We start from the raw sequence: 25,713 nt of genomic DNA on the forward strand, positions 1-25,713 counted from the left end.
AATAGGCTTACGGGTGTCATCGTACAAGTTCAATAAGTTTCTGACTGCAATAATTATCAGCCATCTTTCCTCATTTTCAAATAAAAACAATACAATTCTTCGCCACCTGTGATATCTTTTTCTACATTCAATCGTCATAAAGAGTATAATTGTCAAACATCTTTGATAAATGTGTCAAGAAAACTCGCGCGAGGTTTTTGCCTCGAACGAGAATCTCTTCCAGTGTGTGGACGTCAGTTTGAATCCATATTATCAATCTTTGAATTTTCTCGCAACACATTTCTCGCTAGCGAAAACTCTTCAAGTGTGTTACAGGCCTTAGCATGCTACGGTGGTGACTGGCGAACGGAGTATGCAGCAGGTACATTGTTTATGTATGATAGAGTACTGACTGGTGAACGGATAGTCAACTTGAAGCCACTGTAACGCACCCTATCGGTCCCCAACATTACAAGCCTAATTATTATAAATTTAAGGGGGCTTACGACAGTGGTAGTGATAGTGATAACATTAGTAATTCTGATGACGGTGATGGCAGTAGTGGTAGTGAGAACAGTGACACTGCACCAGAATGTGATGATGACATGACTTGCTCAACAGCTTCCGCTGTGAGGTAGGAACAGAACACAATTTTAAGACAACTGGTAGCAGCTAGCATTACTAATAGGGGTCACTGTCGCGAACTGTAGGGTCGCGTCGCATTCCTGTCGGGTTCCAAGATTAGAGTCTTCAACAGTACAAGTTTCCTGTAATCTAGGCCTACTTTTGTCATGTCACTTAATAATATAATAAGGTACATAAGTCGGAACACTTCCAAGAGTCTTAAAATTCATGCCGCTGTGTCTAATGAATATTAGATTCAAAACATTTCGATCGTTTTCAATGTTCAATTTTCTTAAAATTATCAAATAAATAATTCAGATACACGAATGTGAAGGTTAGTGACGTGCAAGAACTGTTCTCCAACCAGGAGATTAACCGTGAAAGGAATGTGCTTACTATTGCATCATCTATTGGAGCGAAGTAGATAGATAATATTACCACAGTCTACTATATACAGTCGCGAAGCTTGAGGTGATTTTTTGCAAATCTCGTGATAAAGCGTTCCAAGCGGTTAGCAACTAGAAACAATAGACTGTCCACGGTCGACTTTGGACTGTGTCGTATTTCCTCGATGTGCTAGCTCGTTGCGTATTTCACATTGATGCTTGTGGAATGTTCGTTATTGGTTGTAATGAAAATGTTAATGGCTAAAATACAATAATTGGAATAATAATATTTTACTAGAGACGTAGAAAAATTAAGTTTGTTTTAATGAAATTTATTGATCACGTTTTATTTTCAATTCTGGTGGGATTATTATTGCTTAGGCCTATTTTTTTCAAAGGATATGTTTTTAATTACAGCTGTTAATTTTGTTGTTATTTTTATTTGTTACTTTACTAGAGAAGTAGAAAAAGTCTGTTACAATAAAATTTATTGATCACGTTTTATTTCCAATTCTGGTGTGATTATTATTGCTTAACCTCATCCCACTTTGTTAACTACGTAAGCCTACACTACAAGTACCGGTACACGTAAGTTACTCCATTAATTCATATTTCCATTATTATTGCTGTAAAGGGAAATGCAAATTAATATTTATTGGTTTCATAGTTAATTATCGCTATAATCTTGTATGAGTGAAGCGATTATAGTAAATTTCAGTTCGTTTTGCACAAACAAAAATAATATTAACCTATTTCTTGTAGGTATCTTCGAGTTTATGGTGGAATTTAATATACTTCATTAAAATAATAAATTAACTTTATGCATTTAATATTTCAATAATGGAAGGAAGGTGTTAATTTTTCCAAAAGAACACGACAACGAAAGTGTAACATATTTTGTCGTCTGCTAGGAGAGAGATCTGCGATGATGAGGCGATAGTAGCGATCCTAGTGGTGGGCAACTACCCATGTTTGCATTTTTACTACATATTGAGCTTCGCGACTGTATATAGTAGACTGTGATATTACCGTTATAACGTCAGTTTAAAAACCAAGCGCTCCCCTGCATATGTTATTTCCTAGTATATGGAGGGATTAAAAGACCAGGAGATTAACAGTGATCTAATTTTGTAACTAGGGTAGTATAAATATGTGTGTAACAATGTTATTGTTAGTGCTGTGAGAGCGAGCCAATAGAGATACGAGTACCCACGTGTGTGACCTTATGGCATCTTATGACATCAACATTCATTCACAGCATTACCCCGCTGCGTTTCATTCCGCAAAGACTTTCTCGTGGTTGGAGAACAGTACAGTTTTACACCCTTGGTCAGCGACACTCAGATCATTGCCACTTAAGATGAGCTGGCTATGCGCTATGGCGAAACTATGCAGACCTTCAGCCTAATTTTCTAATTAATCATTCACTTAATTACAAAACGCATAATAGGATTTAATTTATTTTAATGTATTGATTTTCCCCTTTTACTCTGCAGAGTTATAGGCCTATTACTTTCACTCTGTTTAGTATGACACTTAATAATGACAAACAACAAGCCTGTATGTTGCAAATTTGAAATCTATAGGCTATCGGGTCGTGAACTAGAATTAAAAGAATGTCTCCATGTTACTTATCTAAAAATGTTTTTATACAGGGTGCGACAAAGAAGTAAGCGAATTTAAAATTCTGATTGTGCATGTACTGTTATAGGTGAGAGTGACTTTATACCCGTTGTCTTGTAGCCATTTCTGTGCCTTTCAGTTACCATGAAGTAATGAACTTGCCAGCAACGTGCTGCCACTGTTGAGGCTTTTAGAACAATAATGACAAATACGAAGCTGCTAGATGAGTGTTTAATTGAGAATTAATACGGTATAGGACGCCACGATCCTGTTCCATTGGCTTACGCCAGCGTTGTCAGACAGAGACTACACGGAGCGGAGCGCTCCACTATGACTCGTTGCGTGCTCTGGTGTTTCCACCGAGCCCCCACAGCCGAGGCTGCGCAGAAGTTTAGAGTAGGGACAAATTGAAGCTTGCGTCCGCCACCATGTTTTGGGAGAAGCACCGGCTGGCAGACGGCTGCACTATGCAATGCTGAATGTTTAATATATATGTTTGGTGTGTCTTATAAATCAATCTGAATGGATAAATGAAAAAAAATCTTATTAACATTTAAAGCGACCACGTTAAAGACATAATCAAGCTTAGTTACCGTTAGTTTGACATGAAAGGAAAGAAAACTGTAACACTTATGATACCGTAACTAAAGATGTAGTATGGTTATATGACAACATATAGAGCGAACAGAAATACAAATGTATACTGTAGTAATAGTTCAGATGAAAAGAAAATTATTAGTATTAACTATTATTAACAAAACACTGGCTCTAAACATGTTTGCTTTGATATGGACGAGAAATGAACAATTATTATTTATTCGCTTCCATATCGCATAATATAGGCCTACACCTGTAAAATAGAAACACGTACCTAATGTTTTAGTTCGAAATATAAGTAGGCCTACCGTGCAATAGCTTATTATCACAGCTGCAGTATGAAATAAACGTCACATTCATGAATTAGTCAATTACTCACATAATAGAACTCAGGCCTGGTGTACAGAACATCTTGCCTATTGATTCATTATTATTATCATTATTGTTATTATTATTATTATTATTATTATTATTGACTTCGTTAAATATTGTCTTACAACATTTTTATGTAAAGTCGTGTTGTACTGGTAACCTTAAGCTGTGTGCTAACATCTGCTCTTTATGTAGTACTTTCTTTTGTTTGGTTATTTAATGACGCTGTATCAACAACTAGATTATTTAGCATGGATGGTATTGATGATAGCGAGATGATATTTGGCGAGACGAGGCCAAGGATCCGCCATAGATTACCTGATATTCACCTTACGGTTGGGGATATAAGAAAAAACCCAACCAGGGAACCAGCGGGAATCGAACCCGCGACCGAGCGCGACTCCGGACCGACAGTCCTTAGCCCACTGAGCTAGATCAGTAGATCTTTATGTACTTTTATGGTCAGTTTAACAAGTTTAAAATATGATTCTCGGGAGGAATCTGGAATCCATTTTCTAAAATATGTTCCTATAAGTGTAGAAAGATTGTACAAGTGTTCTATTTCTAGAGCACATTGTTTTCACACGATGTAAGAGTGGGTGGTAATATGCCATTGAACTGTCAACATCTGTATAATCGCTCTTTCACTTAAGCGGCATATTTCTATAATCTCAGATGATGGTATGACAAGACTCCCATTATTCTTTCGTTATAAAAATAAAAGAGATTTTGTTTATTGCTGGTAGGCTACGTACCATAAATTGAGTCTTTATATTTATTACACCATATTTTTCTTAACGATTTAACAACTAAGCCAGCAATGCATACAATCACATTTTGACAATATTGTGTCATTGAGAATGATGTAAGCATGAGGGAATTGCAATCAATGTCTGCAGTAGAAGAGTCATATCGCCTCTGATTCTCAAAAGACAGGATTATTATTACAGTGCGTTAGATGTTTGGAAAATACCATTGGGTATATATACATTTTTAGCGGACATCTCTCTCTTTGTAATATAATTTAAATAAATTATTTACGTATTTCCTAACGTATATAAAATAACATAAGTAAAAATATTCCATGTATCCGGTCTTAGGAATTAGAAATAACCTAATAAGTATATTTATGAGCAATATAAGGCGTTCTTATTTAAAACAATGCTTGGTTACAATATTTAGATTTACTTCTGTTATTTTATATTGTATGTTAGAAAATACATAAATAAGTTTAGTTATATTACAGTGAAAGAGGAAATCCACTAAGAAAACGCCTATATATCCAATGGTATTTTCTAAACTCCGAATGCTTTATAGAAACAATCATTCGTGCTCCCCAAACATGGCGTCGCGCGAACCTGCGCGAGAGGTTTCAAATTTGTACACGACACCAGCGCCAATTGTGTGTCTAGATATATAACTACAACGTCTTTGGTTTCCACAGACATACGCAAGTTCACGCTCCGACTGCAGTCTCTATACTTGTTTTTTTGAAAGATGGGACATGACAGGAGCGTTGCGATCGGAAAAACAACTGAATGTCACATAGCGTGGTAGACCTGTTGCTATGGTAACAACGGTTGAGTTGCCAAACTTACCATTCCCACATGGTGAGTGCTTAATAGCTCTCTTGGCGACATTTATTGTGCACATAATGTTAGCATTGATACGTTTCGTGTTTGATTCTGTATCGATTTTTGTATTGTTTTCTTGCCTTCGCGTCAATTGTCAATAAATGTTTTAACGTCGGCCATCTTAACGTCAATTGCTAGCTTCCATCAGCTGGCAGCATGGTAATCCATATTGGCAACATAGCACTGTAGTTCCAAGCTCGGCCGCTTAACTGTCATGTCCCATCTTTAAAAAAAAATACAAGTATAGCTCCACAACCGGTTTTGGAGCTTACAACTCTGACACTACTAGCTTACGCCGTAAAAGTATGGGTCACGAGCTTTGAGGAAACAGGTTCGTCTTTAAGAAAAGCCTCCAGGAAAACGTCAATACAGATGAAAATACTGTGGCTAGGAGTCTCCTGCTTTCTGCACTACGTCAAGCAGTACCATCTCACTCCTACAAAATATAGATCCTACACCAGTTAAGGCTTCATGATCTCGAAATTTTTAGAGAATTATCTGAAAAAAATTTTGTTTGTGTCAGTGAATGTGTTGCATTCATTGACCAAGTGCATATGTCGGATGAAGTACACTTCCAGCTCAAAACTTCAGGTAGGCCAGGTCTGGTGAAAATCCCTACGAATTACACCAGCTACCATTACACAGTGAAATGTGACAATGTGATGTGCGGGGTCTTTTAATGGCATAATAGGCCTTTTCTTTTTTAAGATGAAGAAATAAAAGCAGTGACTGTGACGTCCATTCAGTTTGTGAACAGTGGCAAGTTACATAGTTTTAACACGATGGACTTACCGACCACATAGCCAGGTACTTAATGAATACTTTACAAAAACTATTCTCAAATCACTTGATCTTCAACACAGGTGATATTTCTTGGCCCGTCAGAATTCTACATTTCACCATTTGTGATTTTTCTTGTAGAAACAGGGTGTAGTCATAGCAGGGCGCCGCTCCGGTACTTTTTTATACAACTGGGAGCTCCCTGTTTCTTAATCTTTACTTTTTAAAATAATTATTGCCTTACTTGCTCCTTACTCAACTTTGTATTTTATAAGTATAGATTAGTAGTATGTATAATAAGAGCTGCATTACTAATAAGCATGCTTAGGATCCGAGACAACTTAAGAATGAAGTGAAGTTTTAGTCCAAGGAGTACAGATGGAGTTGGCGCGTTGAGTTTTATTTACCTGTGCGTTAGTGTACAATCCGGTTCGTGATTAGAGGTACAGTATTCTTCCGTCTCTCTCTACGCAACGAACTCAGGCCATCACAGTGCATTTTCAATCCATAATGAACATTAATTTGGAACTAGTTGCAAGTATGTACATGGTTATTCATTGTAACGCTAACGCTTTCAACATCGCCGAGGGACATGAAAAGTTGAGAGGTAAGTATCCTTCATTTTCCACCGTCACTAGATTGTACTACTAGAATAATAGCAGAATATAACGCAGCATATTGACGTCGTTGTTTATATTCACAGTATGTCTGTCTGCTATGTTCAAGGAACTCTATAGTCATGTTGTGCGTACATTGGTTGCTGAAGTGTCCCGGATCCTAAGCCTGGTAATAAATAATAATAATAATAATAATAATAATAATAATAATAATAATAATAATAATAATAATAATAAACTTTTCACGATGCGCCCTGGTACTATTTTATTTACGACTACACCCCTGTCCAAAGATCAGAGTGTATTCCAAGTGACCACATGACATTGAGATATTCAAATTAAATTGTTCTGACATTCCTACAAACATGCTGTGTACGATTTAGATGTTAGGAGCACCCGAGGAGGAATGGTGACCAATTAGGCGAAATCATGTTCTGATATAATCTTATGTAGGCCTAATTTATTAAATTAAATTGGTAAATAAATATTGTTATGCATGAAGTTGAACTTTTATAATACCCCGTTTTCCTGTTGCATGCTGCATCTCCATGTAATTAAAACTAGCACTGTGTTCTAGATGTACTGTATATCGTATCTTCTTCGGCGTTATCACATCGGGAGTTCGACACTTTCGGTACTTGTGTAAAAGTAATCGTGTAACTTAGGTACGAATAAGGAATAAAGTCACATTTGCTGTTCATATTTATAACTTATTGCACCGTATTTCTTCCAGTATAACCACTTGTATCTGTAACTGGAGTTTCTCCTGGAGCAATGGAGTATTTTCGTTTATGGTCTCGGACTAGTTGGTCTATGGAGCGTGCATGATGAGTTGATGAAAGTGCAGAATGAAGACGAGATACAAGATAGCACATAATAAATGCCGACAGAAAGAGCAAGCATCCCAGCACGGCTGCTATTACCAGGAACGTACTGCAAGATCCTTCCAGTGAGTTAGGAGCACTGTGGTAAAAATCTGAAAACAAAAATATCGGTAGTAGATTTCCTTGAATAGTCTCATAGTCTTTTAAATTCACAATCGTATACTTTTATGACAATGTAAAGTTATTCAACTTTAATAATAATAATAATAATAATAATAATAATAATAATAATAATAATAATAATAATATCCTGGCGCTACAGCCCACGAAGGGCCACGACCGACCAGCCGGCTGCTGGCCTCACGGCCACATGCCGAAGCAGAGGTGGACGATCATCCAACCAGAATGGAGGTATCGTTTGGTTAGCACGATGAGCCCCCCAGCCTTTATAGCTGGTTTTCGTAACCGGATTTCGCTACCTGTCGTAGCTCCCCAAGTGCATCACGATGCTGGGTGGACACCGGTCTCATACACTGGCCAACATTTCATGAGAAAATTTCTTCCCCCATGAGGACTCGAACCAACGCGCATTCCGTAACGCGAGTCCTAGGCAGGATGCCTTACACCACGACGCCACGGCGCGGGACGTTATTCAACTTTAAAAATGTAAAAAGGAAAACATAAACATGGCAGTCTAATTTTACATCTCCTCAAAATATAGCAATAGGCCTAATATGTGATTATTAGGGTACGAAGTCTGGACACAAAAACATTACCTAGAGGCGGCTACAGGTATAAGGAACACTGGCTATAGGATAACGTTAGTTGTTTACTTTACTGCTGCACCTTCATGTTCGTATGCAAAATGAAAAATGCCGCGTGAAGGGAGCTCTGTTCATTTGAAATTTAATGGGTGCGGATTTTGTATTGTTTGCACTCCAATAGGTTGTTTCGACACATGCCAATGTTCTGTTTAAAAAGCAAACCTTTCGTAAGAAGTTCAGTGGAGGTGTTTTAAAATGCCGCCCATAGAATCTGTAACTTTGACTGAGCTTTTAAAAGACTTCGGAGATGACTATTTTTCAATCAAGGACGAAAATATATTGTGGTGTAAAATGTGTAAGTTAGAAAAAAAAGTTAAAAAAAAGTTGTGATTTACAAAAACATTGTGACTCTTTACAATCGAACATCCGAAATTGTTTAATGATTTGATTTCAGATTAGTCCACTTTTAAATTATGTCTGGTATCTGATGCTGATATACAGGGTTTTAAAAAAGTATCGAACATTTTAGGAGGTGATAGTATGCATCAAAACAAGAAAACAATGTGTACTAAACATGGGTTCTACAACACATACCTTCAGAGATCTGAACACGTGTTCATAGGAGATCTCAATGTGACGTCCATTCATGGCAATACATTTCTCTGTCCTACAATACAGCAGATTACCAGATAATCATACCATAGTTGACACCCCTGGGATGGAATAATGATACGTCGCAAGGAATACTGAAAACAAAAGTCTGGTTGCGGATATGAGCGGGGTTCAGCAGAGATGGTGTTGTGAATTTTCGTAATCAGCATGTGTAGGCGATGAAAATCTCCGTGCAGTTGAAGAAACAAGGCATCAGCACCGCTTCTCAATCAACTTATGGGCGGGTGTTCTTGGTGATGGATTAATAGGGCCATACGTGCTACCACAGAGATTAACTGGGTATCATTATCAGGACTTTCTTATTAACTTATTAACAAATTTCAAAGAGTGCGTGATTCCTTATACCGAAGGGCAGAGGAATGCATTGCCATGAATGCACGTCACATTGAGCACCTCTTATGAACAAGTGTTCAGAGCTCAGAAAGTATGCGTTGTAGGACCCATGTTTATTAGACATTATTTTCTTGTTTTGATGCATACTATCACCTCCTAAAATATTGGATACTTTTTTTTAACACTCTGTAGAACACTCATTCGCCCAGTAGTTACTTATGCAATGGAAACATGGATTTTCACTTACATTTTAAGAGTGTACGTATAATTGGTTAATGTAAGTGAAAGCTCGCTTACAATGTGATCCATTATATTTAAAATGTATAATATCATAAACTATATTTTAATATATTCTTCTTTCTAGATACCACTGATTTGCAATCTACAATAGCAGAGATCATAGCATGGGTATAATAACGTAAGCCTGATTACATACATTCAAATTACTCACGAAATTTAAACCTCACAATATCAAGGATTTACGAAGCATCATCCATGTAACACTGCTACCTAATAGTAGATGAATTTTAAATTATAAATTAATTATGCCACAGTTTAATATATTTCAACCATAAAATATCTCGATATCCCCTATAATACTAACACCAGAACACATACAACATATTATAAATTTACTAATTTACCATTTATTTTGAAAACTACAAAATCATTGTAATAACCCTAATTGAACATAAATTGTAAACTGAGTCGCCCTCGGTAGCGTAGTTGGTATAGCGCTGAGCTTCTATGCTAGAGATTGCGGGTTCGATCCCGGCCGAGGTCGATGGCATTTAAGTGTGTTTAAATGTGATGAGCTCATGTCAGTAGATTTACTGGCATGTAAAAGAACTCTTGCGGGACAAAATTCCGGCACACAGGCGACGCTGATATAACCTCTGCAGTTGCGAGCGTCGTTAAATAAACCATAATTTACATTCTTAAATTGTGAACTGAAGTTGTATATCCAATCCAGTGTAAACATAGATCAATTGACTTCTATTTAGAATAATATGCCACAATTTCACTTAGGGTAAACAACGATATAAACCTTACCCATTTTAAATATAAATGGGTCACATTGTAAGCGAGCTTTCACTTATATTAACCAATTATACGTACACTCTTAAAATGTAAGTGAAAACCCGTAACATATTTTGTAAATATTTGTATTCTCACATATTTTATCTAGATTTCAATTCAACTCATTATTCTTATTTTATTGTTTCATCTATTTTATTTAGTGATAATTGATGCTTGTTGTATAATATGTATTGACACATTTGAGGTTAAAACATTGCCTATTCATAATGTTTTATCAGATGATCTCGCTGGGTGACGAAAATGTTCATCAATCAATCTTCTTAATATATCCAGCTGTTTGCTGACAACATAAAGTCCACTGTAGTCTATTCATTTGTTTTTCAAGAGAAATGAGGGGTATTTTGATCGGTGTTCATTATAGATGCCTGTTGCTAGTAGCCAGAGTTGGGATGTAGTCAATATATACTGCAGGGCTTGTCTTCTGCAACTGGTACTGATGATTTTAATTTACTTCTTTTATGGTTTATGGATGGACAGTATAGAAGGTGTTCCAGATCTTCATCATGATTATTACACCACAAACAAGTAGGATTATCAGAAATCTGAAATCGGTGTAGGTACAAATGAGTGACAATGTGACCTGTTCTGGCTCTTGTTAAAAATGTTTCAACATGTCTGGGCAAGCTTTTGTACATTTCCAGGTCATTTGGTTTCTTTTGTACAGACTAAAATTTTTCCTTTGTCAGACGAGAGCCAATTGTTGATCCATAGGTTTGTAAAATGAGACTTTACTGAAGCAAAAGCATTGGATAGAGATATCACTTGAAGAGGTCTTGGTTGCAAATATGTTGCCTGTTTTGCATTATTATCGACTTTCTCGGTTCCAGGTATACTACAATTATTAGATATCCATTGAAATGTTATTTCCTTTTGGAGTTCTTTTAGTTTACTTAGTTGTTTCTGAATTGGAATAATTCTATGAGCATATAGGTTTGGTACATATTTAATAAGCTGCATTAACACCAACGCAGTCCCACTATTTTTCACTGCTTATGATTCATGGAGTCCCTCAGTGTAAAGTTCTCCGGAGGTAAAATAGTACCTCAATCGGATCTCCGGGTAGGGACTGCACTGAAAGATGCCAAGATCGTACTGAAGTAGTTATTTGGAACACCAAAAGACACAAAAATGTTCATAAAAACATTAAATGCAATATGAAGGAATAAATCCTTAAATATTAAGCGATAAGTCATTGACTGAAAAAAAAACCAATATATTCATTCAACTAAACATACATTTGTTGAAACAAGAGAAGAACCTTGTGAGTTACGATGTTTTTACAATAAAGAATGTCAATATCGTTAGGATGAATGAAAATTCCATGCGTATTTTTAATGACCCTTTGTATACAGCAGGGATGTTAAAGCGCCTGTATTACATGCTCATACTACAAGCAATACAAATCCAACAAGGTTCTCTTTTTAGCAAGATAAAATACAATCATCGCTACTAAGGAAATTTGCGGGTTCTTGAGAGCACACAGTGCAGGTGTTTTGATATCCCTGGTGTACAGTATTTAACATACCTCCGGGCATGAGAACTGTATATTCAATATTCTCATTAAATTTGGTAAATTGTGTAGGGGTTGAATTGTAACGGTTTGTCATTGCTTCGGCATGAGGAATGCCCACAACTCCAGAGTTGTGATGACTTTCATCACGATTTTGAAGATGAGACTGATTTCCAGTGGTTGCTTCATAATAAGAGTGCCGTCGTCTTCTGCGGCCATGGCCCGCTGGTTCAAACAAGTCCAGACAATACTCCTGAAATACACAAAAACAATATTATATATTTGTTATAATACTTTACTTCTGTATTAACTTTGACGAAAAGAGTAATGCAAGTAAAATACGTGTATATTCTTTGTACATCAGAAAGACAGAATATAAAGTAACGTTTGACGAAACAGCAGATGATTTCTATCCATTTTATTATTCCTAAATTAGTTTTGTCCTATTTCCATCACTGTTAATAAATTTGTTTTAACAGTAAACGATCTCCTGCTGAAGACACTTTAGATGTACCGTCAACGCGGGCTACTTTTACCCTTAAGGTGTTACTTGAACCCAGAAGAAAAAAATGTTTACTTACCATTGGAGTAACTTAGGTGAAAATATTTGTACAGATGAAAGTTTGCAGAGAAAAAAAACTGCAACTTTCGACACCAAACTGTTATTTCACATCGACGAAAACATTTTTTTCTTCTGGGTTCAAGTAACACCTTAAGGGTCAAAGTAGCCCGCGTTGACGGTACTTAAAGTTTCATTGAATTTGTAAGACTATTGTTAATAAAAAAAATTGTCTTCAAAATAAATTAAATCTATGATGCAGTTAAACGTCACAATACACTGTAGATCTAAATTTGTAATAGAATAATCTTATAGCAGGACTTCACAAATGCTCAAAATTGCACGCGAGCAAATAGCCGTGCAACGTTGCAATGTACGGTGCATCGAGGTAAAAAGTACTGCTGTGAGGTATCCAAATACATCTTCCGCGATTGTTGCAGTAAAGAGTGGTTCACAATAAACCGGGAACGGAAACGACAACGATAACGGAAATATTTTTAAAATAAGTGTATTTAAATGTGAGCATTCGCAATTAAGTATTGTGAACGCTCATATTTAATTAGACTTATTTTAACATTATTTCCGTTATCGTTGTCGTTTCAGTTCCCGGTTTATTGTGAACCGGTCTTAAGTCTAGGGGGCGGAACTAGACGGCGGAGCCTGAGTCGAAACGTAACGCAGTTTAGCGATCGAACTTTTTTTGTTCTAACCTTCAGAATAGTGTTGTTTAGATAAATAAAAAATACGTTTGTTATGTTTGATTAGGCTAAATTAGATAAATAAAATCTTAGATTGACACAATATGTAGTAAATGAAGAATGGATGGAGTGGAGAAAAATTCTCTCCGGCATCGGGAACCGGTTTTCAGCTCTACGTTCTGACGCTTTATCCATTAAGCCACACCGAATTCCAGTTCCGATGCCGGATTGAATCCTCTCAGTTTAAGTTCCATCTCTTAGTTTCCCTGAAAGCCCGGGTTCGGGTCTCGATGCCGGAGAGAATTTTTTTCCGCTCCACCCAGCCTTCATCATATGGTAATGCAGAATTCCTGCACGGAAATATCACATACACTTCGGTAAATCAATAAAATACAACACTGAACGGAGTTTAACTTTGTTTACTTTAAGTTTTACTCAACTTGCATATGAGAACCACTTTTTTATGGTCTCAAGTGTACAAAAACAAAATAATTGCGATCGAGTATTTCAGATGCTAATTTAAACCATATTCTCAGGATTTCTGTCAGTCGTACTCTTAATCCTGATATAACTGGTATAAAAAACAACGAAAGAAACATCAATAGGCTACATTTTATGTTAAGTGTTATGTTTCTATCAATAAAAAGAATTCAAGTTACCTCAATACACTTCCTGTCAGATGTTACTTAATAAAAACAAAAATTGTAAATAAATATGTAACTTACATTTATTTATTTCGCCGTCACGCATACAGTTTGCACTGTCACCCCCCGAGTATTGTCTTGTTAATGCACGTGCAAAGTGCAATGCACTCTGTGAAGCACTGTCTTATAGCGTCCCATTTTCAATCCCTATCTTTTAATTCTTGCATTACCAAACATGTAAACATATTGGCGGTTACATTAGTAACATTTTATTACGAGTAGGGCAGGCAGAGCTAGACGTGGTCATGATTAAGAGGTCAGAAAGTAGAACATTTTTAACATAATGGGATATATAAAAGCAATATTTATTTTAGAAAGGATGAATAATAACAATAATAATAATTGAAGAGTCCACTGTAAGAATGATGGATGTCATTTGGAATACATTTTCCAGGAGAAGCAATTGAAAGTTTGAAATGCTTAGCGCTCAAAGCTTAACTGAGATTTTCCGATCATTACTGGACAATGACTATCAGTGTTAATGCCATATAACTCTCTATGTACATTCTATATGTCTTAAGCTGTGCATTGACAATTTTGGTTCATTTTCGACAGGAAAGTGACATCCATCATTCTTGCAGTGAACTCTCCAATTGTAATTAATACTATTGCAAGATAAGCTCCAAACACTTTATAAAGAGTCTCTCAATAAGAGTGTCCTACTTGTATAACAGCTACCATGTTTATGAAGCTATAGCAGTCATATTTTTCCCATGGTTACAATAATGTCATTGACAAATAATCATGGAACATTACACCATTCCACAATGCGTAGAAATCGTTAAGATTTATTATCAAAATGGGTCATCCGTTCACCAAGCATTCCATGTATGGTGTGTGTAATCATCATTGCGAGGGAACAATTCGACGTTTGATAAAAAGAATTGAGGCATCTGGTTTTGTAGGGATCTCAGAAACGTTTGGTTTCAGCAGCAAGATGACGCCACGTGTCATACTGCTCACGAAACAGTCTGAGGGAGAAGTTCAGAGGCTTCATCATTTCGCATGATGATAACTGACTCCCGAGATCATATAATTTAACGCCACTGGATTACTTTTTATGGGGTTATGTTAGATCACGGGTTTGTACCGACAAGCCAGAAACAGTTAATGACCTAAGGAACAATATCACGCGCATTATTCATGAACTTGAGCCTGGTTTATATTTGTCCGTCATTGAAAATTGGAAGACCCATATTCACAACCCCAACGAATCTGCGGCGGCCATTTAACTGACGTTCTCTTCCATATGTAATGACATTAATGGCCAGTTTTTCCAAGTAATGTTTAATTTGGCTTAACAAATGTTAAATTAACAGCTGGTTTATTTTTAACGTTTTGTTAAGATATTTTCCATTTTTCCAACATCATTTTGTTTAAAATAACCAACACTTAACTTTAACTGTCGTTAATACTATTCTAACTACTCAACAGCAGTTGGTAATGATTTTGCATATATAAGACAACTTCTTATTGGCTGATATTATTATTTAAATTCTGTACTATGGAGTAAGTCATGAAACATGTGTAAAATCGTAACCTATTACAGTAGCCATGATTCATATAGTACAGAGAATTGATAAATGAAAGTTGCATTGGCTGCTATTGAATAATAATAATTATTATGTATGGTTACATTTTATAATGCTAAATATGAATTTCTGTTTAGAAAAATCTCAGCATTATGACCACAGGTGACAATAATTACACGAATGTGTGTGTACTAAACTGTACAGAAAACCCCGAGGAGAATTCCGTATCATATAAAATTCTCTAATTTAGGTTCATGTATAAATTATATGTAATTTCGTCCTAAAGAAGCAATTGCTGCTGAAACATTTTATTATTTACTCACTGCGTATTTTGAAGCACTATTGACATCGGCTATAGTTGAAGAGCTAGTAACATAGAATCTAGAGTTAATAGTAGCTAGTGAATTGAAACAAGTGGCCTATTTCAACTAGGTAACATACAACTGAGTTTTATTTTAAAACATGAAAGTGATTATTATAACTACATACCGGTACCTAAGAAATATTAGTAAATTAATACATAATTTGCATTCAAACATAACAAAACTTAATTGGTATATTAACTTTCATTTATTAGAATTATATTATAGCTAGCGATAAGATATGTTTGCACTGGCTTTAAAACAGAAGCGAAAGAGCTGGATTCTTGGAATTTATAATCGTTTTCTTTCCGATGGAAATTTAATTTTCCAGCAGAATAATCACCCCGCGCACACCGCCATAAACGTTCAAAGACGGTTCACGGAAAAGCATGAAAAAGAGGATTGACAAATATCGAGACATCCCACCTCAAAATCCAGATCAGTTCTGGGATCAAGTTCTGGTTACCTGGGAAGATTTCGCTAAGGACCAGAACTATTTCCGCGATCTGGTGGACTCAATGCCCCGAAAATGCCAGGCAGTGATAGACGCCGATGGCATGTGGACAATGTATTAAATTCACATGTGTATTTCTTTTATTTTTCTTTAATTTGTTTGTTTATCTTTGTTTTATTTCGGGAAGAAAATTGATCTCCCAAGAGTTTTTTAAATTCTCCTAGTGGAGCCAGAGTTGTGAAATAATAAGTTCCACTACACAAAATTATAAAAATGAAGAAAGGTAACATGTATAAAAATTAGTTACGTTAAAAAAAAAAGTTATCGCCGAGAACCGAACACGGGCCCCTGGGATAGCAAGCCAACACGCTACTGACTACTCCATCTGGGTACCATGACGTAACCAGCGCGACGAGGCACATATAGCTGCTAGGCTTGATATCTACGGACACAGCTCACATAGAAACGTAATCGTGTAAATATTTCAATGTTCAGTACTAGTTAATGTTTCATTTGGACTGATTTACTGAAGCTTGGTGAAACCGTCACTTACTCTAAACATTCCTCAAAGAGAAACATAACATGTTACTTTCACAACTTTTGTCTGAACAGCTGTGGTGTTATCCGCCATGTTTAACTGTTTGTTAAATGAGTTAACGGCCTGAAATCCTACATTTAAAGTTAACAAACGGTTAAGAATCTGTTAAGCCAAACTGGTGTTGAACAAATGGAAAAACTGTATTTAACAAACTGTTGAAGGTTTAACAGTTGTTAAGTCTTCTAACAATACTTGGACAAACCGGCCATAAGTGTGCTTCAAATTATTAATAATAATAATAATAATAATAATAATAATAATAATAATAATAATAATAATAATAATAATAGTAATAGTAATAATAAAATAAATAAACCACCGTCATTCATACAATTTGTTTCATTTTAAATATATGATACTCTTATTGGAAGACTTTTTACTTTGTGAGTTCTCTAAACTCAGAGTGCAGACTAAAATTATGAAAAGTATATTGACAGTTGGTATAAAATGATTGTAAAGGAAATTAACAGAGGAATGTATTCTAAATGAAGAGTCCACTGCAAGAATGATGGATGTCATTTGGAATACATTTTGCAGGAGAAGCGATTGAAAGTTTGAAATGCTTAGCGCTCAAACCTTAACTGTGATTTTCCGATCAGTAGGACTGGACAATGACTATCAGTGTTAATGCCATGTAACTCTCTATGTACATTCTATATGTCTTAAGCTATGCATTGGCAGTCTTGGTTCATTTTCGACAAAAAAGTGACATCCATCATTCTTGTAGTGGACTCTTCAAATACAAGATACATTTAGACCATGTTACTAACGGCACTCTAATATTATACTTACTGGTTGACAGTCCACTGCATCCATGCATGCTTTGATTTGTGAATGTATCCATAATGTGGAACGCTCTCGCATAGTGCTTAGGAGAAAGGCTTCGAAGTCTAAAAACACCTCATTATGACGTTCTCTGTAGCGGGCAGGTTGATGTGGAATAATGGATGCAAAGTCCCGATTGCGGCACCTGTACATTATAATTCGTTTAGTATACAGTATATCTAATAGAGAAAACAACTGAAGAAACATTATAAGTACAAAAATAATGCACTTCCTGAAATAATTTTTACGACACAAGTGCTAAAAATTACATTTTATTTTGTGTGTAAGCACGTTTGAGAAACAGGGCCGCAGACCAAGTGTAGCCATCATACGATCAAAATAAAACAAATTTAACATTGTGTTGCACACCATTTTTTTAGACAGTTGTTTGTCCGTGCTGGTATTACGTAGAAAAAATTCCTCCCGACTTCTCTACTGCTGTATTCCTCTTCATTACAATAATGAATCTTTATCACTTTAAAAGGAATCTGTAGTATAGCTCAGTGGTAGAACATTGAACTGCAGGTTCCTGTTTCAAATTCGGGTGCCTCAAATTTTTTATAATTACATTTACCGAATTCTTAATTATTCCATATAGGCCTAAAGTCGGCCTGTTGGCACAGTTGGTATAGCGCTGGCCTTCTATGCTCGAGGTTGCTTAAATGCGACAGGCTCATGTCAGTAGATTTACTGGCATGTAAAAGAACTCCTGCGGGACAAAATTCCGGCACACCAGCGACGCTGATATAACCTCGGCAGTTGCGAGTGTCGTTAAATAAAACATAATATTTATAGGCCTCAATATAAGTAAAATAGTTCTTGAAGAGACTTATTTAATTTGTGTGGGCCTACGTTTCTTAACCAAAAACAGTCATTTTTAAAAGTAGGCCTGACATTGTTTGAACCATTTATTGATTAGTTGCGATGTCGTCGTGTGACATCTGGTCCGAAACAATTCACAAAGCTCGCAGTCGGTTGAAAGTCTGTATTAACATACTTTTTTGCACTAGTGTTAAAAGTACTTTTCGTGCGTCACCGTTAATAGTCGATTTTTAACACTCTTGCGTCTAGCGTTAAAAGATAAATAATAAAATAACTTTATATCTCTTTGATCTTAACTACACTCGAGTAGTAGGCCTACTGAATACAAAATAAAACACTGTAGTCCACACCTGTGGAGTAACGATTAGCGCGTCTGGCCGCGAAACCAAGTGGCCCGACTTCGATTCCTGGTCGGGGCAAGTTACCTGGTTGAGGTTTTTTACGGGGTTTTCCCTCAACCCAATATCAGAAAATGCTGGGTAACTTTCGGTGTTGGACCCCGGACTCATTTCACCGGCATTATCACCTTCATCTCATTCAGACGCAAAATAATTTAAAATGTTGATAAAGCGTCGTAAAATAACCTACTAACATAAAAAAAATAAAAATAAAACACAGCAAATTAAGCAATGTTTCAGATTGCATTGTGTCAGTTCTTATTATAATTTGAACAAAAGAGTAAAATGAGCACATATTCAACAGCTTAGGACAGCTGTGCATATTCAAGTCTCTACGGTCTGAAGCACGCGGCGGGAAGATTGCTCTGCGCGCGGGTTAATTTTCTTCTCCTACAAGAACGCACCGAAAGAGACGTAGCGGTGTATAGGTTGTCCACGCATTCGTTAAGTAGAACAGCGATGTATAGCAGTAGTAGATATACTGTCCTAACTATGTGAAAAAAATTGCATTATTAAGAAATGAAGTGAGGACCTTATTTCCAAAACGATTCTTGTCCATTCCCTTAACTTTGTATAAAATCACAAAAACGTTTTTGGGTCTAAAATTTCTTACCAGCTAGGTAACAGATATGAATCTAAAGAGTTTGGGTGCAATTAGATTCAAATAGGAGCATCAGAGTCTCTGGAACTAATATTTTGTCGCAATTTTGCTGTGGACAAGAGTCAGTTTGATTCCAATAGTCACTTTTAACGCAATATTTTAGTGGTTTAGAGGGCGCTCTGAAGCCAAATAATGACACTTGTATGTAGAGTTATATTTGAAGAATGCATGGACACAGGAAGCTCATTTACGTTATCAGATGGACAAGAGACGTTTTGAAAATAAGATCCTCAAGTATTCAGAGAAGCTAAATGGAAATGATTCAACACAAATTAGAGCTCTTCTGTCACCCCTATTCTGCAAATCCAGGAAATTTGCTTGTAGAGCTGCAGCTAAAATTAATTCATCTTTGACATAGTGCACTGCAGAAATTTACGTACAATGACGAGAAATTCTTTAGCTTTTACAATTTCTTGAACTAGGCTATGAACTGCGTTCGAGGATTCATAAATTTGCAGCGAAAATTGATAAATTACAATTTTCACCAGCACATACGTACCGGCAGGTTTTCATGAACCTAACAAAGCCAAGTTATTCGATCATAAGCGCTCTACTCTTAGATTTACTTCTTTAATAACATTTTTCGAGACGTCATTTGGCTGGTTTGAGGCAGAAATCGAAGAAGAGATTCTGGCGAGATGTTATATTAAAAGAACTATTTTCTCAACAGTATTGCTATTATGACGACAATGATGTAATACTCCAGCAGTTTCGAAATTTGTGAACGTAGACGCTGTTATTTGCAGTTAGGTATTCATTCCGTGTTGTAATGTAGGCTACAAGTAAAGTTTTGTTAGTTATTCAAAATCGTACATATATAACATCTTTTATTTCAAACGCCTGGCATTAGAAAACAACAACAATAACAATAACGTATGTAATATCTTCTGTTGTGAAATAATTGTGTTGCATTTATTTAAAATGTGTAAACAAAAGTATAGGGACATAATTTTATTTTTACTTTAATTTTTATTGTACCCAAGTTTTTCAATGTAGTACTTCAATCCCACCCCGTCTACTAATGAAGTTCAACAGTCCTCCACACAGAACCAAGGCCGCATATGCATTCAAAGTTGCCATACGGTCATAATAAACAGTACTGAGTTAGTGATATATTTCCAGAAATGTGGTCGCATTTTCCAGTGAAGAAGAGCTTTCAATATTGAGTCATATTTTCGCACAGATACTGTGCGTCGGTTTGGTTACATTGCATCCCGGGCTTTCCCCACCCGCTTCTGCTCGCCCCTCTGTAAAGGCTAGTGGCTGGGCTGTCTTAGCTCTTTTTAGAAAGCCTTAATTTCTGTTAGGAATTAGCGTCTACGTAATATTATACAACTGTTTAAAATAACTTAAATTATAAGGGCCTCGTTAAGTTATTAACTGTTACGTGATTTCCTCCCTTTCTACGATCCTACGACATAACCGCTTGGACGGACAGTAGATAGCATGTCTGAGTAATTTTATCTTTTCGGGTCGGGCGAAAGTGAAGATTGAATTTACAGTGCTTAAGGTACTCTTTTATAGAGTAGGTACAGAATCAACTTATTTCAACATAATGGTTAATGGTACGAAGGACGAAATTGGAATTAGGTACAATAGTCTACAGTGCGATAATATACACAAAAGAACTGAAGCCTCTATCGAAATGAACGCCCACCATTTTGAAAAATGTGTTTAAATATCCATATTGTGATTATTTTTCAATTTAACTTCATTCTCTCTATATTGTACGCTAATGTGCTGTATAGACGGTATAATATACATTGCATAATGAATACGTCGGCATGGATAGCTCAGTTCGTGAGTAAAAACACTTATTGTTAATATAGTACCGTATTTTGATTAAAAAACCTAATGAAAATATCAAACTCAAAATCGTGATATTTTTAGTTTACGTAAATTAACTACTTTTCTTCACTCCTATACCTAGTAAAGTAATTTGTTTGTATTTTACGCCAGTATCATCAAACTCCGGTCGTGGAAGGGGGTAGCAAACAGTGTTTCCGGTTCTCAACCGTTAATCCAAAGATATAGCCAGATTAATATTAGAAATGTTAGTAAAAATAAAATGATGTCCCAGTATAAAGAGTTATTATAGCTTGACTTTAGAACGTTAATTTTGTTCACCCTTGTCTTTTGGTCGCTCGTATTTTATAATATAACTTACATTTTAGTGAATATACTCTCAGAATTCACTCACAAACGTTTAAGTTTGTCCATTCAGTTTTTAGAATAACTTACCCATCCTTCACAAGAGCAACACTGCCACTCATATGAGGGTCATCAGGATCGGGAGAGACAGTCACCTCCATAAGTTTAACGTACTTCCATGCTGTAAGAATGACAAATGAAAAGGAATTTCAATAAATTACAGTACTTATGTATATTTACGTATGTATGTTCACTTTGTGACACACACAATAATATATGTATGTGAAAAAGTGTAACATAATTAAATTTTGTTTTGTAAATTTTTAATTGGTTATTTAACGACGCTTATCAACTGTAGTATTACCAAGTATGGAATTCGTGACGAGGTAGGCATGAGAATACGCCATGGGATTATCTGATATTTGTCTTGCAGCTAGCGAAATCCTCGGAAAAATCTCAAGCAAAAATCGATTCAAGCAGGATATGAACCCACGGCCTGTAAGCACAAGATTTGCTGGATAACTCTAGCTGTAAATAAAACGTGTTTCAAAATATTCTCTGTTTTTATTCATATTGAAAGAAGTGTCATATATCTTGATCACAGTATTGGTCTAGTCACCATTGGTGGTAACCTAGAGATCATATTATATATAACAGGAACCTAGTAGTTGATACAGCGTCGTTAAATAACCAACTAAAATAAAAAATATATAATGGATAGATCATCCCTATGTTAAAATCGCTAGCACTTTGAAGAGAACAACCGCCAGGATCGCCACCCGTCCGCCGTAAACGAACACGAGATGGCAGTACAGTCGCTAATGCAATTCAAATGGGAGTTATGACGTGACTCTTTATGTAACAACTAGATGGCAGCATAGTAAACCTGACAAAAGTTGTTACCGTCAAAGCCTATAAGGCCGAGCAATCTGGGCATACAGGTACTCGCCTTAATATTCGGCCACGCTTTAAATTTCATTATTTTCGAACTTGAGTCAGTAAGTGCAAAAAACTTTAAAAAGTATAATTAATAAATTGAAGCACACGATAGAAAAATATTGAGCAAACACTTATTGATACAGAAATAATATATACCATATAATTTGTACTTTTGAATATAAAAAGCAAGAAATTGTATACAATTTAATATTCGGTCAGTGTGAAACGGTCCCCTTTTCACTGTGTTTACTATGTCGTCTGCAAGCATTGCACAGTGAAGGGTGGGGAGTGGTATGCTTCAGTTGTCTTCTTGCTGTTAACACTTGCAGACCTGTAGTCCGATTTTGCAAGATCATTATAATAATGGAGTATAAAGGCAAGAATACTAGTTTTGAAAAACGACAGCTTGTTATTTTTCACCATGCGAAGGGACGTACACATAGATCGCCGAAATGTTGAATATGGGAAGGAGTACAGTTGGGGACATAATTAGAAGATATGACAATTAAGGCAGGATTGAATATGTGCCGCAGAGAGGGCAACCAAGGAAGTTAACAGACAGATATATGTTCGATCATCAGGAAAGTTAATAAGAACCTTCGAATAAGTAAGTGCTCCCCAACTAGCAAAAGACCTAGCCAAAGAACCTTCAAAGGCTGTGCATCCTGAAACAATTAGAAGAATGTCAAGGAAGAGTGGTTACCATGGAAGAGTGGCTAGGAAAATACCTCTGGTATCTGAAGTTAACACAAAGAAAAGACTTTAGTTTACAAACAACAATACTGACAAGGATGAAGCATGGTGGAATGACGACATTTTCGTAGACGAAAGTCCATTTAACGTTTTTGGTCAGGCTGGTCGGGTGATGGTACGGCATAAGGTGAAAGAAGACATGAAAATCGACAACTTGCAAGCAACTGTGAAGCATGGTGGTGGAAAGAATATGGTTTGGGGCTGCATGTCAGCTGCTGGAGTAGGGGAGCTCGTCTTCATTGTCGGTAACATGAACAAGGAACAGTATCTCCAAATCCTGAAAGAAAATTCACACAAGAGTGCTGAAAAATTTGGAATAAGTAATACATTCAAATTTTACCAAGACAACGACCCCAAATATAAGAAGTCGCATATTGTGCGCAATTGGGTACTGTATAACTGTCCAAAAGTTATCGATACGCCTCCCCAATCTCCCAACAGCAACCCCATAGAAAATAGATGGAATGAGCTGAACAGAAGAGTGAGAAAAGTGCCAATTTCTTCAAAAGAAGAGTTAAAGAGACTACTGGAAGAGGAATGGAGTCGTATTGATTGAGCATATACAAGCAGGATCGTAGCCAGTATCCCCAGACGATTGCAGCATGCTATCCAGCAGAACGAGTACCCAACAAATTATTAATTTTCTGTTGCTGTTATGAAGAAGTATATTTTTGATTTTCTAACTTTTGACCGACTATTAAATTGACTGCGATATTTTTGTTTATGTTGATAAAAGAATAAATAGTTTGATTTTTGTAATGTCAGATTCAATTTTGAAAAATGTATTGTATTGTTTACTTTGTATGAAGTACAAATATTTTTGTTTTATACGCATTAATGTATTTATTACGCTTCAAATAGTTTATTAAATTTTTTAAATATTCAATTTAAAGCCTGACCGAATATTAAGTTGAGCACCTGTATATGATCTAGAGTGGTAATAAGTAAATTTTATTCCTTAAAAAGGCAGGCAATTTTGAATAAGAGTTATTTAGCAACAATATTTCATTTTACTGAATTAGTTGTCAGCAGACGTAGGCCTACACGTCTTTAATATGCACTCAGTAAACGTACTGTACAACAATACCTGTGATTAAATTAAAATCAATATAAGCTATGCAAAAGAACACGTTTGATATTTTTCTTGAGTTTGTGGAAATACTTATTACTCCAAACCAAATGAGATGGGAAATTTTTTGCTCATGATTGTGTGTACTGACTAGGTCATAGACAACAACAACAATAATAAATTAGAGTTGTTTCAAAGAGAATGTACTACTGTACTGTTGCTCAGTAGTGGTGTGGTGTGATTTGAAGACCTGCGATTTTTTTCCGACTGTGACTAGTTCTAAAGTCACAGCTCCGAGAAATCGCCATCTACGCCGGATATGTGATTTATAGCGATTTCGGCGATTGATTTACGTATATGACAGTCCAGACAGCTGCGAGTCAGAAGATTCATACGAATTTGAAGGAAAAGTCAAATTAATTATCGTCCGAGCCTAAAGATTAACGTCGGAAATTCTTTGATACGCAAGCTATAAAAGAAATACGTCCACATATCTCAGAATTCACTCCCTTTATTCGTCAACAAGTGATCCAATTAATCATTCATAAACATTCTTGGGAAAATATACGCGCCCACAAATTATGACAACATCACGTGTTTGTTACTTGCCATCTAATCACTATTGTTGGTAGTTCATGTATGCTGATTCGCAGAAGCGCGATAAACATAAACATCTGTTGGCTCTTGATGGGAGACATTGAAATGTCTTGATTAATCAATCAATCTTCTTAATGTATCCAGCTGTTTCTGACAACATAAGTCCACTATAGTCTACTGTAGTCTTTTCAGTTCTTGTTTTTCATGAGAAATGAGGGGTATTTTGATCGGTGTTCATTATAGATGCCTGTTGCTAGTAGCCAGAGTTGGGGTGTAGTCAATATACAGGGTGTTTCCGGGCTGGTGTTACAAACTTTCAGGGATGATGGGGAAGGGCACATGTATCAATTTGAGATAAGGAACCCTGGTCCGGAAATGACTGAGTCGAAAGTTATAAGCAAAAATAGTTGTGTGGAATTGGAATTGTAATTTCGCACCACGTGCCCTCCTTCCCTTAACCTTTGGAACATCGTGGAAAGATGGTATGGACCGGATGTCTCCTACGTGGGTACTTGTCCAGATGCAATCTGTGAGCTTGTCTACTGTTCCCATTGGCTCATCCGTATTCGAAAATCAGGTCTGCATATTCCGCTCTCGTGTACTCCTCCATTTCACTAGGACTGATCGACTGGACACTGCAACTTGTACACATACATTGCTCTCTACAGACGTGCATATCAGGACCGACCATGTCCGTTACACATTACGCCATCTGCATTGATTTAGTGTAGTTTCCTGTCCCCACCCCTCAGACAGCGCACTGAATGGAATACTG

The 25,713-nt window shown here is 36.3% G+C and overlaps 1 protein-coding gene across 1 annotated transcript in view; it reads right to left on the reverse strand.

The window, feature by feature from the left end:
• Positions 1-4,793: 4,793 nt before the first annotated feature.
• The window catches only part of LOC138713645 (uncharacterized), a 64,802-nt gene continuing 43,882 nt past the window's right edge, over positions 4,794-25,713 (reverse strand). The window contains exons 6-9 of the mRNA XM_069845900.1: positions 21,671-21,761; positions 17,516-17,693; positions 11,832-12,069; positions 4,794-7,588 (exon numbers count right to left, since the gene is read on the reverse strand). Coding sequence (XP_069702001.1) covers positions 7,323-7,588; positions 11,832-12,069; positions 17,516-17,693; positions 21,671-21,761 — 773 coding nt within the window. The 3' untranslated portion in view covers positions 4,794-7,322. The remainder of the gene's footprint in view (positions 7,589-11,831; positions 12,070-17,515; positions 17,694-21,670; positions 21,762-25,713) is intronic.

The sequence above is a fragment of the Periplaneta americana genome, chromosome 14 (assembly GCF_040183065.1).
Source record: "Periplaneta americana isolate PAMFEO1 chromosome 14, P.americana_PAMFEO1_priV1, whole genome shotgun sequence".
Lineage (NCBI taxonomy): Eukaryota > Metazoa > Arthropoda > Insecta > Blattodea > Blattidae > Periplaneta > Periplaneta americana.